Source organism: Carassius gibelio, chromosome B12 (assembly GCF_023724105.1).
Source record: "Carassius gibelio isolate Cgi1373 ecotype wild population from Czech Republic chromosome B12, carGib1.2-hapl.c, whole genome shotgun sequence".
In the NCBI taxonomy this organism is placed as follows: Eukaryota; Metazoa; Chordata; class Actinopteri; order Cypriniformes; family Cyprinidae; genus Carassius; species Carassius gibelio.
In genome coordinates this window covers 19,131,946-19,148,167 of record NC_068407.1, presented here as the reverse complement: position 1 = coordinate 19,148,167, position 16,222 = coordinate 19,131,946, and the positions used below count along the sequence as shown (strand labels likewise).

General features: G+C 36.6%; 1 protein-coding gene across 1 annotated transcript in view; it reads right to left on the bottom strand.

Moving 5' to 3' along the window:
• Positions 1–15,118, bottom strand: part of LOC127968946 (transient receptor potential cation channel subfamily M member 4-like) — a 100,077-nt gene extending 84,959 nt beyond the window's left edge. Inside the window, exons 1-3 of the mRNA XM_052570446.1 lie at positions 14,915–15,118; positions 6,174–6,235; positions 5,908–6,085 (exon numbers count right to left, since the gene is read on the bottom strand). Of these exons, the coding sequence (XP_052426406.1) occupies positions 5,908–6,085; positions 6,174–6,235; positions 14,915–14,971 (297 nt within the window). The 5' untranslated portion in view covers positions 14,972–15,118. The remainder of the gene's footprint in view (positions 1–5,907; positions 6,086–6,173; positions 6,236–14,914) is intronic.
• Positions 15,119–16,222: the final 1,104 nt, after the last annotated feature.

Below are 16,222 nucleotides of genomic sequence, written 5' to 3'. Positions count from 1 at the left end.
ATTAAACCAGTGGAAATCTGTGCTTTGGTCTGATGAGTTCAAATTTGAGATCTTTGGTTCCAACCACCGTGTCTTTGTGCGACGCAGAAAAGGTGAACAGATGGACTCTACATGCCTGGTTCCCACCGTGAAGCATGGAGAAAGAGGTGTGACGGTGTGGGGGTGCTTTCCTGGTGACACTGTTGGGGATTTATTCAAAATTGAAGGCATACTGAACCAGCATGGCTACCACAGCATCTTGCAGCGGCCATGCTATTCCATCCGGTTTGTGTTTAGTTGGACCATCATTTATTTTTCAACAGGAAAATGACCCCAAACACACCTCCAGGCTGTGTAAGGGCTATTTGACCAAGAAGGAGAGTGATGGGGTGCTGCGCCAGATGACCTGGCCTCCACAGACACCGGACCTGAACCCAATCGAGAAGGTTTGGGGTGAGCTGGACCGCAGACAGAAGGCAAAAGGGCCAACAAGTGCTAAGCATCTCTGGGAACTCCTTCAAGACTGTTGGAAGACCATTTCAGGTGACTACCTCTTGAAGCTCATCAAGAGAATGCAAAGAGTGTGCAAAGTAGAGGCTGACATTTTTACCTTTTAATGCTGACAATGTTAATAGTTTGGAGTGTGGTAAGGATAAAAAAAAGTTTGCACACAATAGCCACTTTTCTCTCCACAACTCTCCTGTTATTTTATTTTTTATTTTAATATAGGCTTCGTTATGAACATAATGAAATACACAAAAAATACTTTATCCACGGAGTGAAGGCGGAGCGGTGTTTCTGGTATCAGTGCACTCATTTTTGGTCATACAGATAAAAGTAATCAAACTTTCGAAGTTTATTTGTGTGCACTCTAAATAACAACGAAACGCAGTGCTTCTGGAAAATAAATAATTGTATATATATATATATATATATATATATATATATATATATATATATATATATATATACACACACACACACATTTTAAAATTTTGGCATGCTGTGATCTGTAGCCTACTGTATTTTCTTTCTTTTATTGTAACTGACAAATTCCAGCCAAAAAATATACAATCCGGGACGGTAATCATTCTTCTAGTTTTGGGACGGGATTTTCCCCCAGTTTTTCCGTGGGATTGGGATGGGATGGGATTTTTTTTTTTTTTTTTGCGGGAGTGGGATGGGACAGATTTGAAAATCTGCTCCCGTGTCAGCCTCTATTGACAGGGAAATATTGTTATGAATATAATTCCACATGTGTTCATTCATAGTTTTGATGCCTTCAGTGTGAATCTACAATTTTCATAGTCATGAAAATAAAGAAAACTCTTTGAATGAGAAGGTGTGTCCAAACTTTTGGTCTGTACTGTATATATATATTAAAGGTGGGCATAGATTAATTTTTTTAATCTAGATTAATCTCACTGTGATCTTGAAATTAATCTAGATTAATCTAGATTAAAATGGCTCATTGGAATTCTGCCGGAGGCATTCAGAATAAGTGTGTTACCCAAATAAAACTGACAAACAGTAAGTCTTTGAGAAGGGGTTTATCAAGCTAGATGGTGCATTATAAATATACATCTCCTGTTTCCAAAATGCATCACAAACTGCTTGAAAAAGCTGTAAACTCATTCCACATTGCACAAGGTGTAAACAACCGTACGCCTGTTTCACACATACTTCGTCTGTAGTGCGTATGCATTGCATATTTTTTTATGCACCCATGTTAACGGATTCCAGTTGTGTTCCAGGAGCGTTGCGTCTGCAGCAGTGCAGCGATCGTTTACGTACCAAGTAGCGAACTGCAACCGCGTCCAGTGTGAAAGCACAGTATGTGTGAAACATGCGTGAGCAGGGCCGTAGCTGGGGTCAGCAGGGACCCGGTGAAGGTTGTACCAGTGGGCCCTGTTTGAAATTGTTTAATTTGTATGTTTGTTTATTTTTATTTATTTGTGTTATTTACACAATATTTAAGTTTTTTTCAAGTTGGTAGGTGTCAAGGTACAGACACTAAATAATTAAATGTAAAAAAGCACTGAATAGTCTTCAGTGTAAAAATTAAATATACAATCAAACCTACATTTATTCAGACACCTTCAACATTTCTCACATTATTACAGTTTTGCTATATATATCCAAAAAATATATCTGGTGTCTGAATAATTTTTTGTTTGACTGTTAAAACTACAAAGTAGTCAAGAGCAGTGAATGATTTTCTTTCTTTCATTTTCTTGGATTAGCATTACAGCAGCCAGTAACTAAATTATGCGCGGTCACTTTAAGAGACGATGAACGCATCCAATATAATACACATCCCATTTTTGTCCTCAACTGTTTACTTTCACTTAAGAAATAACTGACAGTTTTTTTAACTGACATACCCAACAAAGTATGTTTTTTTTTTTTACATTGAACAATGATGGAGCTATTCTTTACCCATCTTCTATGGTGTTTTCTTAGAAGCATACTATATAGAACAAAAAGCTGTTTATAAAAAAAATGAAAATGTTATATTGTTGTAGTAGTTATGAACAAATACAAAGATGTAACTTTTTATATGGAACTCTATAACTCTTTATATTGAGTGTGTTTTTACTCAGTTGGTTCTCTATAGGGCTTATGTTTTTTGGAACAAAGCAGGAATTACAGTCTGGCTGAAATTGGCTTGTGAAGGAATATTGTAACGGGGCTCAATTACATTAAGCATGCCTGCGTTTCTCACTCAGTACGCGCTGAAGTCTCGTTGCAAAATGGCTAATGCGTTTAACAGACCAGAAAAAGAAGATTCTCTAATAACCAACAGGTCTGGTGTTTGGGTGCACTTTGGATTCCCTGTAAGCTATAATGGTGATGATAGAATGAATGGTAAATAGTAAGGTCTCATATCCGCGGCTATAACGTAAATGAAGCCTACCAATCGCCGAGGTGATGTCTTTTGCCCTGTTTGAATCCGTTGGAAATGTCTGCCTAAATGCTGCGGGGATAGTTTGTTGCTTGCATGTTTCTCAATTTTTTTGTCTTTTCCCAGATACTGACACACTAAGGTGATGTCTGCGTAAATGAGTTGACATGTTTCAAGTATTCCCGCTGGTGTTTTTTTTTATTTTTGTTTTGCTGGTGTACCCTATTGTCATGTAGATGCGACATACCGTTGTTTTTTTTATCCACAACTCTCTTGCCATCACCATGGCTTACAGGGAATCCAAAGTGCACCCAAACACCAGACCTGTTGGTTATTGGAGGATCTTCTAATTTTGGTCTGTTAAACGCATTGGCCACCGCGTACTGTGCATGAACTGCTCGCTCACTCAGCGCGTACTGAGTGAGCGAGCGCCTGACTGAGTAGCCTAACATAAACATATAAGTTGGTGTTTTTTTCTTCTTCGGGGGTGTCAGGGGCGTTGCCTGTTATGTCGTTTGGGTTATTGGGCTACCTTGTTGAACGCATATCATTATATTTCACTTTTCCAAATATAATTAGTTAGTCCAACGAACCGTTCAGTACATAATGCGTACCGCGTACCGAACCGAAAGCATCGTACCGAACGGTTCAATACGAATATGCGTATCGTTACACCCATAATATATATATACAGTGTTGGGAGTAACGACATTTAAGTATAACGGCGTTACTAACGGAGTTTAATTTTCAGTAACTGAGTAATCTAATTAATTACTTTTCCCATCGTTGCAACGCTGTTATCTTTACTGAGAATGTATAGTGTCACGTTACTACAATTTGGTTGCATAAAGCGCGAGGTGTCATGCTTTGGCTAGTGAGTACACATCAGCTGCCTGACACCGTTGTAAATCCAATGATGATTGGCTGGGTGGGTGGTGCCCTGCTCACGCACTGGAAGTACCGGAAATTAAAGGCGAGAATGTTTCTAACATGCACGGTATGCCCAGAAAAAAAGACTTTATCCACGTCTGCCTCAAGCAACTCAAATCTTATGAACCACCTCACATCAACACATGCTTACATGTAACTGTACCGAATATTTAATGCTGTGTTCAAACCAGACGCGACTTGCATGAATAAATCGCATTATTCTCGCATAGTTGGACGCTTGAACATTTTTAATTTATACGCTTCATTCGCAACAGACGCGAATTCGCGGCATGGGGGGGCTTCTGCCAGTTGAGTTCATGCAGCATTTTCAACCACCATTTTTATTCAGATAATTTTATATTACTGTTATCGTGTCATGAAATGTAGTTTTAAAAGTATTACATGTGAGAATGTAGTTGTTTTAAACTCAAATATGCGGTTTATTTAAAAATGTGTTTCGCCGATTTTCGGAGGTTTTCTATTCGCGTCTTTGCATTGACTTAACATTGAGATCACTCACGCCAGACGCTCTATTTGCTTCTGGTGTGAACGTTGGATAGTGTTCTGTTTATTGTGCAGTAATTTTAGGCCTAATATACAGTTACAGAGATTTGCACTAATGGCCAGGTTTCCCTTTGTTTCTTTTTACCCAAGTTTAAATTAGTTTGACTTTATTTTTTACTTGAATTCTATTTTCAATATTTATTTTTTATATGTTTTTATTTCTATGCATATCATATGGCAGGCTGAAATCTATTGAGTTCAAATAAATACAACATTTTCTAAAATACTTGTTTTTATTCTTCAATCAGTTAATATAAACATCTTATATATTAAAGATGTTATAGGATGTAATAGCATTATAGAACATAAAAAATAACTTCACAGTTACTTTGCAGAGTAACTAATTACTTTTACAATGTGGTAACTGAGTTACAAACTCAATTATACAGCTGAAACAACGAATCAATTTAATCGATTAAAATCGATTATTAAAATAGTTGTCAACTAATTTAGTGATCGATTCGTTGCTAAATAACTTTTATTTGCCATAAGCAGCTCATTTCGTGCATATTTCAAATCTGCGGTGACCAAAGTGTGGCAGTAATGAGCCACCGGAGGTTTTACTCAGCCAGTACAGCAGGAGAAGTAGTGAATAGCCAATAGCTGGCCTCGTTTTATGTCACGTGCTTCCCGAACAGCGTCTCTGCAGCATTCAGCGGGATGTGGGAGTACTTTACTTTTAGCCTTCAAAAAAGAAAATTAACCTGTAAACTCTGCACTATTGAACTGTTTAAGGGCCGTTCGCATATCGCGTCTTTTGCGTGCTCAAGTTCGTTATTTCCAATGTAGGCATGCAGTATGCACTCTCATAATTGAAGCGATGCGGTCACGACATGCACGCGGTGCGATGCACCCGTTTTTCCAGGCGCGTCCACACCGCATTGAGTTAAAACATCTCAACTTTTCAGAGAGCCGACAGTCTTGCAGCCTAATTATGACTGAATGAGAGAGTTAAATGTTTAAATATATTTGAAATGCACTTTTTATTTTCTAGAGTATGGGTCAGTGTTTTGATTTCAGAAGAGTTTGACAAAGGATTACTAACATAATAAAACAACTCCAGGTATATTTTTGATGAGGATATGACAATGCAAAATGGTTAAAATCTCTTAAAAATCTATGCTGAATGATAAAGACCCTTTATTAACAATTTACTTGGGGAAAAATTGGAAAAAACTAAAATATAAGTACATAAACCGATTAATCGATTAATCGTAAAAATAATCAACAGATTAATCAATTATCAAAATAATCGTTAGTTGCAGCCCTACTCAATTACATTTAATTTGTAACTGTAACTAATTACTTTTTTCAAGTAAGATGACCAACACTGTATATACAGTGCTGGCACTGTGTATATGTATAAAATATTTTTTTCTGTACTTGTTTACCAAAGTGTAATTCTTTATCCATGTGATCCATATCGCTAATATCTAAGTTTTTTGCTTTATATGAAACTCATCCAGGATTCATTCAGGCTCATTAATGCTACAGTGATATTAGTTTGAACATATTTACGAGGAACTCACATAGCTGTGTCTCTTGCCGGCCCCAGCAAACTCCAGCTCTCCATAGGCATCTGTGGGCTGCTCGGAGGAGTGCTGTATGCTGTCCCAGTGACTGACGATTGCCGTGCTGAAGTTATCGCCCAAGGCCACTGAAGGATGGGAGTCCCGCATGGCCCCACACTGACACCGACCACCATTGCTACAAAAGAACAGATGGAGGATTTGTGCTCTGACTGTTCTACAGAAGAGATACTGGATACTCAATACTGAATAGTCAACAATCTTACCTGAAAGAGTCCTCCACAAATGTTGTGCACACTCTCTTCTTCAATAAATTTGGAATCCAGCTCTAAAATCAATAAATTTACAGAAGTTTCCCATTTATTAACATTAGTTATTATTTTTAGTTAATATTAATTAATAATTAGCAAACAGCATATTTTTTAAGTATTTCATACATTTTTGTTAATGTTAGTAAAAGCAAAGTTGTTCAATGCATATTCATGTTAGTTAATTGTTATGTGTATCGATTAATATTAAAAACTGAAGCTTTTTTATTTTTAAAATGTATGAATAAATGTTACATTTAACAATGAATAATTCAAGAAATATTTCACCCAAAAATTTGCTTAAATTTAAAGGGGTCATATGACGTTGCTATAAAAAAACATGACTTATTGTATTTGGTGAAATGCAATGTGTTGGTGGTTTAAAAAAAAATCACATTATTTTCCACATACAGTACATTATTGTTGCTCTTCTATGCCACTCCTTTCTGAAACGTCTCGATTTTTACAAAAATCATTGTTCTAAAAAACGAGGTGTATGCTGAATGGCCAGCTATCCAGTGCATTGTGGTTGGCCAAATTCCTTAAGCCTGTGATGGAAATGTTATGTCCCTTACCATACTATGATGCCATGATCCGACGTGACAAGAGAAAACCAATAAAACCCATTACAAACGAGGCATTTGTTGAATGCAGTGGGTACATAAATACTGAGTATAATGACTTATACTGTCTTTTTACATAAAACCCATGTCTGCATTTTATGATTGGAGTAACGACAAATAACAAGCTCTAACATTTACTCTACACTGCCTAAAAAGCACGTTTGAATTGTCAGTGGCAAATTCTTTAAATATGTTAACGTACTTACAGGTAGGGCTGGGTATCGATTCAGATATCCCGATTTGATTCGATTCTCAACCTCTCGATTCAATTCTCAATTTTTTTTTTTTTAATTACAATCAATTAATATAATTTTAATACAAATCCTATTGATATTTCAAAAAAATTACCAGTAAACATCAGTTTACAAATATTGATGTCTGCGAATGACTCCAGACCCCTGGTTACCATTACAACCACAACACCTCAGCAAGACAAGATAACTTTTACGAACCAAGAGTATGTGGAGAGAATCTTCATCCTACTAAAATCTCTCTGAAACATACTGCTATAAAAATTTACTATTCTCTAATTAATTCAAAGAAAAACCTTTCTTTGAATGAACCCACATATACTTCAGGTCATTGTGTATGTTGTTACTATTCTTTTATATTGTATTTTTGTCTTGAATACTGTTTTATGCATGCTTATGATATGAACCACTCATTCGTGTAATCTTACGATTTTTAGTATCTATGAATTCATCTTCTGATGATCTAAACGAGAGTGTACATTATATGTTGACACCCATGCAACATATAAGTGTTCTAAGAATCCTTACTAGTTTGTATATCAACTTCTGAACCAGTTACATATGCAAATTACCAGGCTTTCACACAAAGGGGTTGTAAAACTCCTCAGTATTTCCAAACTCCCACTTGGAATTTCAGCCTTTCTCACTGGACAAGCCCTTCCTAAGAGGAGTGAGCTATCTTAAACTTTAAAAAGCCTCACAGCAGTTCGGCCCACTCTTCGATCTCTTTTCCTTTCTTCTGCTAAGAGTGAGCTTGAACTCTCTTGGACCCTTAAGTCTGTGCCAGACCTCCTGCCTTGACTTTCCATTCACCAAAGATCTCAGCTAGTCTCTATTTTATTTCCACTGGGAAGAAACTCCCAATCAGCATCAAGTCATGACACCTTTGGAATCCATCACTCTTCAAAACCGGAAGAACGTGATCGCGACTCTTACACCACCGAACCCCCAAACCATCAAGACTTTGCATCCAGATGCTCATTCCAGGCCAAGGAAATGCCAGTATCATACATTTAACTAAACGAAAAAGAGGTTTAGTATAAGCTATAGATTCTATAAGATATAAGCTAGCAATGGTGCTGATGGTTTTACTCAGGTGGTTAACTGACTCTTTACATAGCTTCTGTCTCTTGTTTTCCTGATGGTATCATCTATCAAATCTCATTTGCCCTTTTCCATGTATGAGTGATTGTATGTATGTATGTTTGTTTGTTTGTTTATTAGACTAGATTGCGTTAGTGTTTAGTTAATAAAAATCTTGTGCACCAATTGCACGAATTACTGATTCAGACTTACAAATCAATGTCACTTTACGGTTCCGAATTTGCTACAGGCTCTAATGCATTAATACTGTATGAAAGTATTTTCTGTGGTCAAGGAAATATCCTTTCTTAGAGTTGATATGAAATTGCCCTAAGGGTTCGGTGGACGAACAGATTAGTTGATGGTAATTTAATTCTGCTACAGTTACTACTGGCAGCTCATATAAATAATTATAATTAATCACAATTAATTGTTATTTATATACATTTCCCTTTTGAGCTTAATTTACAATTAATATGTATTAGCAGTAGTAGCATTAGGTCTTAAAACTGCTAAATAATAATATATTCTGATGTTTCTTAACGTTAAACTATAACGTTACTTTATTTTGATGGGTTGCCATGAGGAACTTGCAGCTGCTGTGTATGAGATATGATGGTAGTTTTCTCAAATGAAACAGTTAAATGCTAATGCAGTGACTCTCAGAGCAGCTGGAGAGGATATTGTGTATTCTTATCATCATATCAATAGAGATGTTCCGATACCCTTTTTCTCTTCCCGATACCGATTCCGATACCTGGGCTCAGGGTATCGGCCGATACCGAGTACTGATCCGATACCTGGGTGTATATCTGTATATACAGCTGTATATACTACTAGCCCTGTGTAAATTGCTAGAATTTTTTTATGGTGTGCTTCAGACAGATCCCTCAATAAAACATGAACAAATACATGGTGAACTACTGTATTTATTACAGTATTTTTATTATCTAACATGAATTTGACAGTATTATTTATTTTCTTATGCAAAAAAGAACTTCAAATGCAGCCAAAAATCTAACACCGCAAACTAAAAAAGGTATTTAAGTTTTACAATATAACTGTATAAAAAAACTGCAACAAATAAGTCTAGGAATATAAAAAAAGATCTATTAATCAGATAATCTCTAACAAGTAAAAAACAAGCAACCATCTAGGCATAATTATTATTATTATAGAGATGTATTATTATTACTGTAGGCTACAACAGTAGCTTTATATATTGTCAATTTACTCATGTAAACCAAACATTTATTTTAATGGGCTGCCATGAAGATCTTTGAGTGTCTGTGTTTATGATATGACAGTATTCTCAAATGAAACGGTAAATTCTCATGAAGTGACGGTTTATGCGTTCGTGTCCTCATGACACACAGCAGAGACTACAAAACAGCGAGCTCTCGCGCATCTGTGCCAGTCACCCACAGAGATGTAGATTTTGCGGGAGTAATATTTAAATAGTATTTTGCAGTTTAATATTCACAGACACTAGTATATATTCGGCTACTGTCTGGAGCCCTGCGTTTTGACTTACACGGAAGCGACTGAACGCAGTTGCCGGTACTGAATATACTCGAGAGTCTGTAACTACCGGTACTACAGAGACATACTGCTAACCACTGATCTATAATATAGTAGCGGCTTCACTGTCTTTTGGCAGTTTAGAATGTGATGAGTGATCCAGTCATATATAGATCAGGGCTGCTAACGCGTTTTCATTTCTTCTTCGCTGCTCTAAACAGGGGTTGCTTGTGGCAACACAGCACAACTTCCTGTGTTTTCAATGCATTTTGAGCAGCGAAGAAGAACCGTGCAGCGGTTAGGCAAAGCTTGCGGTCATAACTAGGTCTTTTTTAAGAAAATGGTATCGGATCGGTATATGGGTTCATGTACTCGCCGATGCCGATGCCAGAATTTGTTGTGGTATCGGAGATATTTCCGATACTAGTATCGGAATCGGAACAACTCTACATATCAACACTGCGAGCGTCGTCACTCTTTAGTATGTGTGTAAGTTACGTTAGTAGACAAAAGCATTGCGAATCACGCGTAAGGCTTTGTTCTTGGTTCTCATCAACAGTATCTCGGCCATGATAAGCGCTGAATGAATGACAGGTTTTCCGTTGTAATATCGCACAAGGTAAATAAGGTTGACATTTACTGGAAAATAGTAATGATAAGATTCACGTTAATCAGATCTTGTTTTAAATGTGTACTGAAATAAATACCGGAAAAGATTGATTCATGGATTTTGAGAATCAATATCAAATCAACGTCATTTAAAAAAACGATAAATCAAAAAATAGATTTTTTTGTCCAGCCCTACTTACAGGTTGTGAGTCAGAAGCTCACAGGAAGCAGTCCTTGTCCTCCATAAAATGCACACATCTGAATATTTGGGTTGAACCGTTCTGGAACAGTGTTGTAGATACAACTTAACCACTGATATCTATAAATAAAAGTTACCCCTCTTTTCTATGCATGAACATTTGGGCAGCGTTATGCAAGTCTTCCAACCTGTCCTCCAACCAATACGCTTGTATAGGTCGTTTGTCCAAATCCCTGAAATACGACCCATCAGATCGTATACTACAATTGCGCCCCTATAGGTAAAAGGTCGTTTTCATATTAATGTTTTGTACTCTTTTATTTGCCCTCTGGTTTGCGTTTCGTGTAGCTCAGTTAGTAGATTACTGCGTTATACCTTGATATGTAATCATGCTATCATGGGTTCGATCCCAGGGAACAGACATGCGCGAAAATGTATATGCTCAATAAATCATATTTAGCATGATTTCTGTGAGGGTTAGGTTTAGGGGTGGGGTTAGGTGTGGTCATTTGAACGAATAAGCCACCTACAGTAGCAAAATATGTAGGAAATACTGTGAGATCGGTGTAAAACGCTCACGCATTGCATTTAAATAAATGTGAGTTTTGATTGATAATGACGTTATACGTCAATTCATGACGACAGACGCAACGCGATACTGTCATTATTTTTATACCCGCTAGAGGGCGCTTAACTTTAAAACGTAAATATAGGTCGTAATAAATGCTTGCACAAATTACCTATATGGTCGTTTTTTGTTGGAGGACAGACTCAAATCTTCCCACATCGTGAGGTAGATACAGTTTGTGGGGGCGTGTTAGAATGAGACATTTTAGGTAGGCGTGGTTGACTTAATTTTATAAAGAAAATCTCTTTGGATTTGAGACTTTAAAGGGGGGGTGAAAAGCTTGTTTTCACTCAATATCCTGTTAATCTTGAGTACCTATAGAGTAGTACTGCATCCTTCATAACTCCAAAAAGTCTTTAGTTTTATTATATTCATAAGAGAAAGATAGTCTGTACCGTTTTTTTCCGGAAAAACACGACCGGCTGGAGGCGTGACGTGTGGGCGGAGCTAAAGAATCACAAGCGCCAGTAGGCTTTTGTGTTGAGAGCATGTGGAAACTGTGACATTACCGTGAGTAAAAAAAAAAATCATCCAAAACAAACAATGGCTAACAGTAAGATTCAGCCGTTTATTTATGATCTAGAATCAGATCCAGAGGCTGAAACTGAACGAGAGCAACAGCAGCAACGACTCGCTCCGAGCGGGGCTCGAACCCGGGTCTCCGGCATGGGAGGGGACGCACTAACAAGGAGGCAGAGATATTTGAAGCAGTTTTACTCACCGCCTGCGGTTCCAACACACGATTGTGACCCTTTTTCGTTGGGATTGCATCATCCTTAAGAAATAAACGATACGCAAATCCGTCGCCAAACTGGGCCTTGTTTGTAAAACAAGCATCTTCGAAATGCAGGGAACAAACAAAAACACTTGCACAACTCTGTTGATGCTCTGTAAAAATAAACTCCATCCACTGGTCCCTTAAGCTGTTTTTTTTTTGGTAATCTGTGCAGGGTTGTCTTGCCCTGGCAATCAAAAACGCACTTCTTTTGTGACATTTCGCCACGCTCTCGCTCTGATCAGTGAAGTCTGTTGTGCTCTCAGTGCTCTGCTATACGGGAGTGCGCGCTCTTCCGGCAGAAGTGCCCTTAGGACCCATATAAGGAAATTCCGCTCCATCTAACGTCACACAGAGCCATACTCGAAAAAAACTTTCCGAAACTTGTGACAAACCGGAAGGAGTATTTTGGGAACAAAAATACTCCTTCAAACATACAACTTAATTTTTGAAACTTTGTCCATGTTTAGCATGGGAATCCAACTCTTTAACAGTGTAAAAAACTCAGTATGCATGAAATAGCATTTCACCCCCCCCTTTAATCTTTGCAACTTTACAGATCTTCTTTATGCACCAAGAGATTATAAAATTACAAACATTAAGGAAAATTTTTAATCGCATGTTAAATCGCAATTTTAAATGACCCCTTTAAATTTAACTCAAAGATGCCATTGGCACTGCGCTCTTCTGTTACTTAAATGTATTACTCATCCTCAGGCCTCCCCAGATGTAGATGAGTTTGTTTCTGCATCGAAACAGATTTTTAGAGATTAAGCAGTGCATCACTTGCTCGCCAATGGATGCTCTGCAGTGAAAGGGTGCCATCAGAGAGAGTACAAAACAGCTGATAAAAACATCACAATAATCGACAAGTGTTTCTTAGAAACATGCAGTTTTTCCCTTCAAAAGATGGTACACTTGTAATTTCATCATTGGGTCCCCACCCAGCCCATTCATCAAGAAAGCAAGCCAGACCAGTTTACCCTTTATAGAATCTCATCACTTTTTTAGAATATAAGAACTTTGTGTTTAGTGTCCCTGCAGTGTTTGTCTGGAACACTGAAACACCAAAGCACACACTTTATTCATGCAGAGTACAAAAAAACAACAAATATTCTTCAGAGGAATTTGGGGTAATTCCTTTTGTAGAAATGGGATAAGAACTTTAAACATTTCCAAGTACATCTTCTGAGAATTAATTGATTTAATGTATGCAACTTTGAATTAAATGATGTGTGTGTACTTGTTTATGTGGTCTATGAGGACACAAATTTGTATAATTTCTTGGGAATGACATGGGTATTACAACATCAAGCTGATTTATGAGGACGCTTTTGGTGTCCCTGTAATTCAAAAGGCTTACAAATCATACAGAATGAGTATAGAATTTATTTTTATTTTTTTATCTAAAAATGTACAAAGTGTCCTGTGAGGGGTAGATTCATTGTAGGTAGATAGAAATACTATTATGCCGATGGAGAGTATCTGTAAACCATAAAAACCAACATGTGTGTCTGTGCGTACTGTAAATTTCAATCTATTAAAATTGAATACATTGATTAGAATTGAATTAAGCAGAAAATTGTCTTTAAAATCCATCAAATTTAAAATAAATGTTTTACCCTGTTTATGTCATCTTTTTCTAGTTTCTAGTTAATAAAAGTTTTTTTTTTTTTTTTATTTGCTGTATATGTAAACTAGAGGTTTTAATATGATCCCTTTAAGGTTAAAGGTTAACAAAAACACTTGTAAATCAACAAATTCTTTTTAATAAGATCTGTATGTTGAATCATCTTAATGTCTTCAATAACATACAAAATAAATGTCTGCCTTTTAAATTATTATTATTAAATTATTTAATATTATTATTATTTTAATAGCATTTTACAGTATTTTATTCATGATACCTATTCTAAAATCTAAAGGTATATGCTAAATATTATTATCATTAACAACAATAAAACTAAGTACATTTCGCTGCATCACACTGAAACAATTCCTATTGGTTGTTTTACTTTATTGCTTTGATCATGATTTGTTAATCTGGCTGTCATCCAGGAAACTGGACAATGAAACGGTCAAAACCTAGGGTTCTGATTAAAACACTGCTTGTGAATAATTTGTTAATATTGTAAACGTTCATACATTAAATAAGTGTTAAATGAATAGTGTTGTGCACTTAGTTTCCAACTCCACTGCTACTGATCTGTAAGTGACAATATTTTGTAATTTGTTTTGCATTCAGTTTTCAGTTTTAAATATTTTCACAATATCAAAGTTGATATTTTATGAGGATTTATTTTTATATTGATTTAAATATCATTGTATTTATATTGCACTTTTTTACATCCATGTACAAACACGGCAAGGTAACGTTTGGGATTATTTGAGCAGATGGTAGTTTATTGAATTTGATGGTAAAGTCAATGCTGCCAGTCATATGATTATTATCCTTTAATGTACAGTGTTGATCTAAATGGAAACTAGGCTCTAATTGAACGTACAGTTTTGTATTTACCCATGGTGAAAGGTACAACGGTGAAACAACGTTGCGTTATAGCTTTAATCCAAGGTCTACATAACGACCATAATTCAACCATGAAGACGGTGAATCAACGTCACAATATCAACGTTGATCCAATTTGCAAAATCGAAAGGTAATTCAACGTTGGTTCAACCATTACCTGACGTTGTTTCAACGCTGAAATACCGGCTGGGTAGTTGGTAAAAATGTGACAATTAATGACACTAAGAAGCACATGCCGAACACACATGCACAGTCTTGTAATAACCCACGGTATGTTGTTTTAGACGGAGAAACTCCCTGCAGTCTTACTCATTGCCAACATTAAATCTAAACGATACTGAATTGCAAGCGTTCTTTCTTTGCATTATTAATAACATCATAAATGACCAATAAACGGGCGGAGCATGTTTGTAACAACACAAAATCAAGTAAAGAAGCGTTTCGGTCGTACAGGTGCCGTAAGCAGTTTTCTGACAGACCTACCAGATCTTGTTTTGGCATCACGGCCACTGCACCTTCCTCATCTTCCTTTTGATTCATCTTGCTTTGTTTATGGACTTTATGAAGTCGCTGTTTATCGTGAGTTTCCCCTCAGAGCTCTCTGTAGCTGCAGCGCGAAGTCCCTGAAACCCGCGAACGAGGAAGTCCGGGGTCGCTCGAGACTCTCTCGGTGTAGGCTACCTGAGAAATCAGGTGTCACCAGCGCAGGGTGTGGTTACAGAGGATAGGCATTATGCAAGTGAGTAACATGAGAGGGGAAAAAAGACGAGATGGTGTTAGCCTGAAGCAGAATCCGGTTCCTTGCACGTTTTACACAAAGGTAAGGCGTATGAGCAGGTCAGCTCTGTATAATTGACTTTTAGAATAGAGATCACCGTTCTCCCACGATTCTGAAAACAAAACATTTGACAAAACCAAATATTATATAGGCTAATTCACTTATGTTTTATTTATTGGTATAAATGAGTCTGAAATATTATAAATTATAACTTATTTTTTAGAGCAAGGCTTTAAAATAACCTTAGTGTAATCAAAGCACACCATAACCCGTTTTTTAGGCAAGTGCAGGTAATGTGTGCTATTTAACAGTGATCACAATTTAATAAAGACATTGGGCTGAATAATTATTTAATTTCAACGGTTATTTAAACAACGAATAAATCATTTAGGAAACTGAGCAAAGAACATTTAAAGTATCAACGGATCATTTTGAAACTCCGAATTAGCTAAACCATTGCGTCGCAAAATTATTCAGTTTCGAAGCGCTCCAATCTGATGGCATATCACCAATTATTTGATTCTGAACGACATCGGCGTTGTTCGCAGGATGTTTTTTCGCACCCTGATTATTAGTAGGCTATTTCCCGTTTGCAACACAGAAATGTAACCTGTGTAGACTTTTTGTGAAGCTGTTTCAAATATAAATCTTACATGATGAGCACTATGACTGGATCTGCGGCTGCGCGAAATCAGGTTTAAATATTCCGATGTGATTGCGTTTTCAAATGTTTAATACAGGATGAGGAATCATCGTCATTGCAATAATATTATTAATTATTATTAATATAATTATGTCTGGTTTTTTTAGTTCAAAGCTGTAAACGTTTCCCTTTTTTATGTGGAAAAAGTAAACCAAATAGCCTAAAAAAAATCATAAAACATTTAATCAAATCGTTTTCTGCAAACCAGACTCTTGTTCTACATGTCCTTACGTGACATGAAGAACAATTCATTCATTTCATTTAACTCTGTCATTATTTAATAAATGCTTGCAAAATTAATGAAACATGC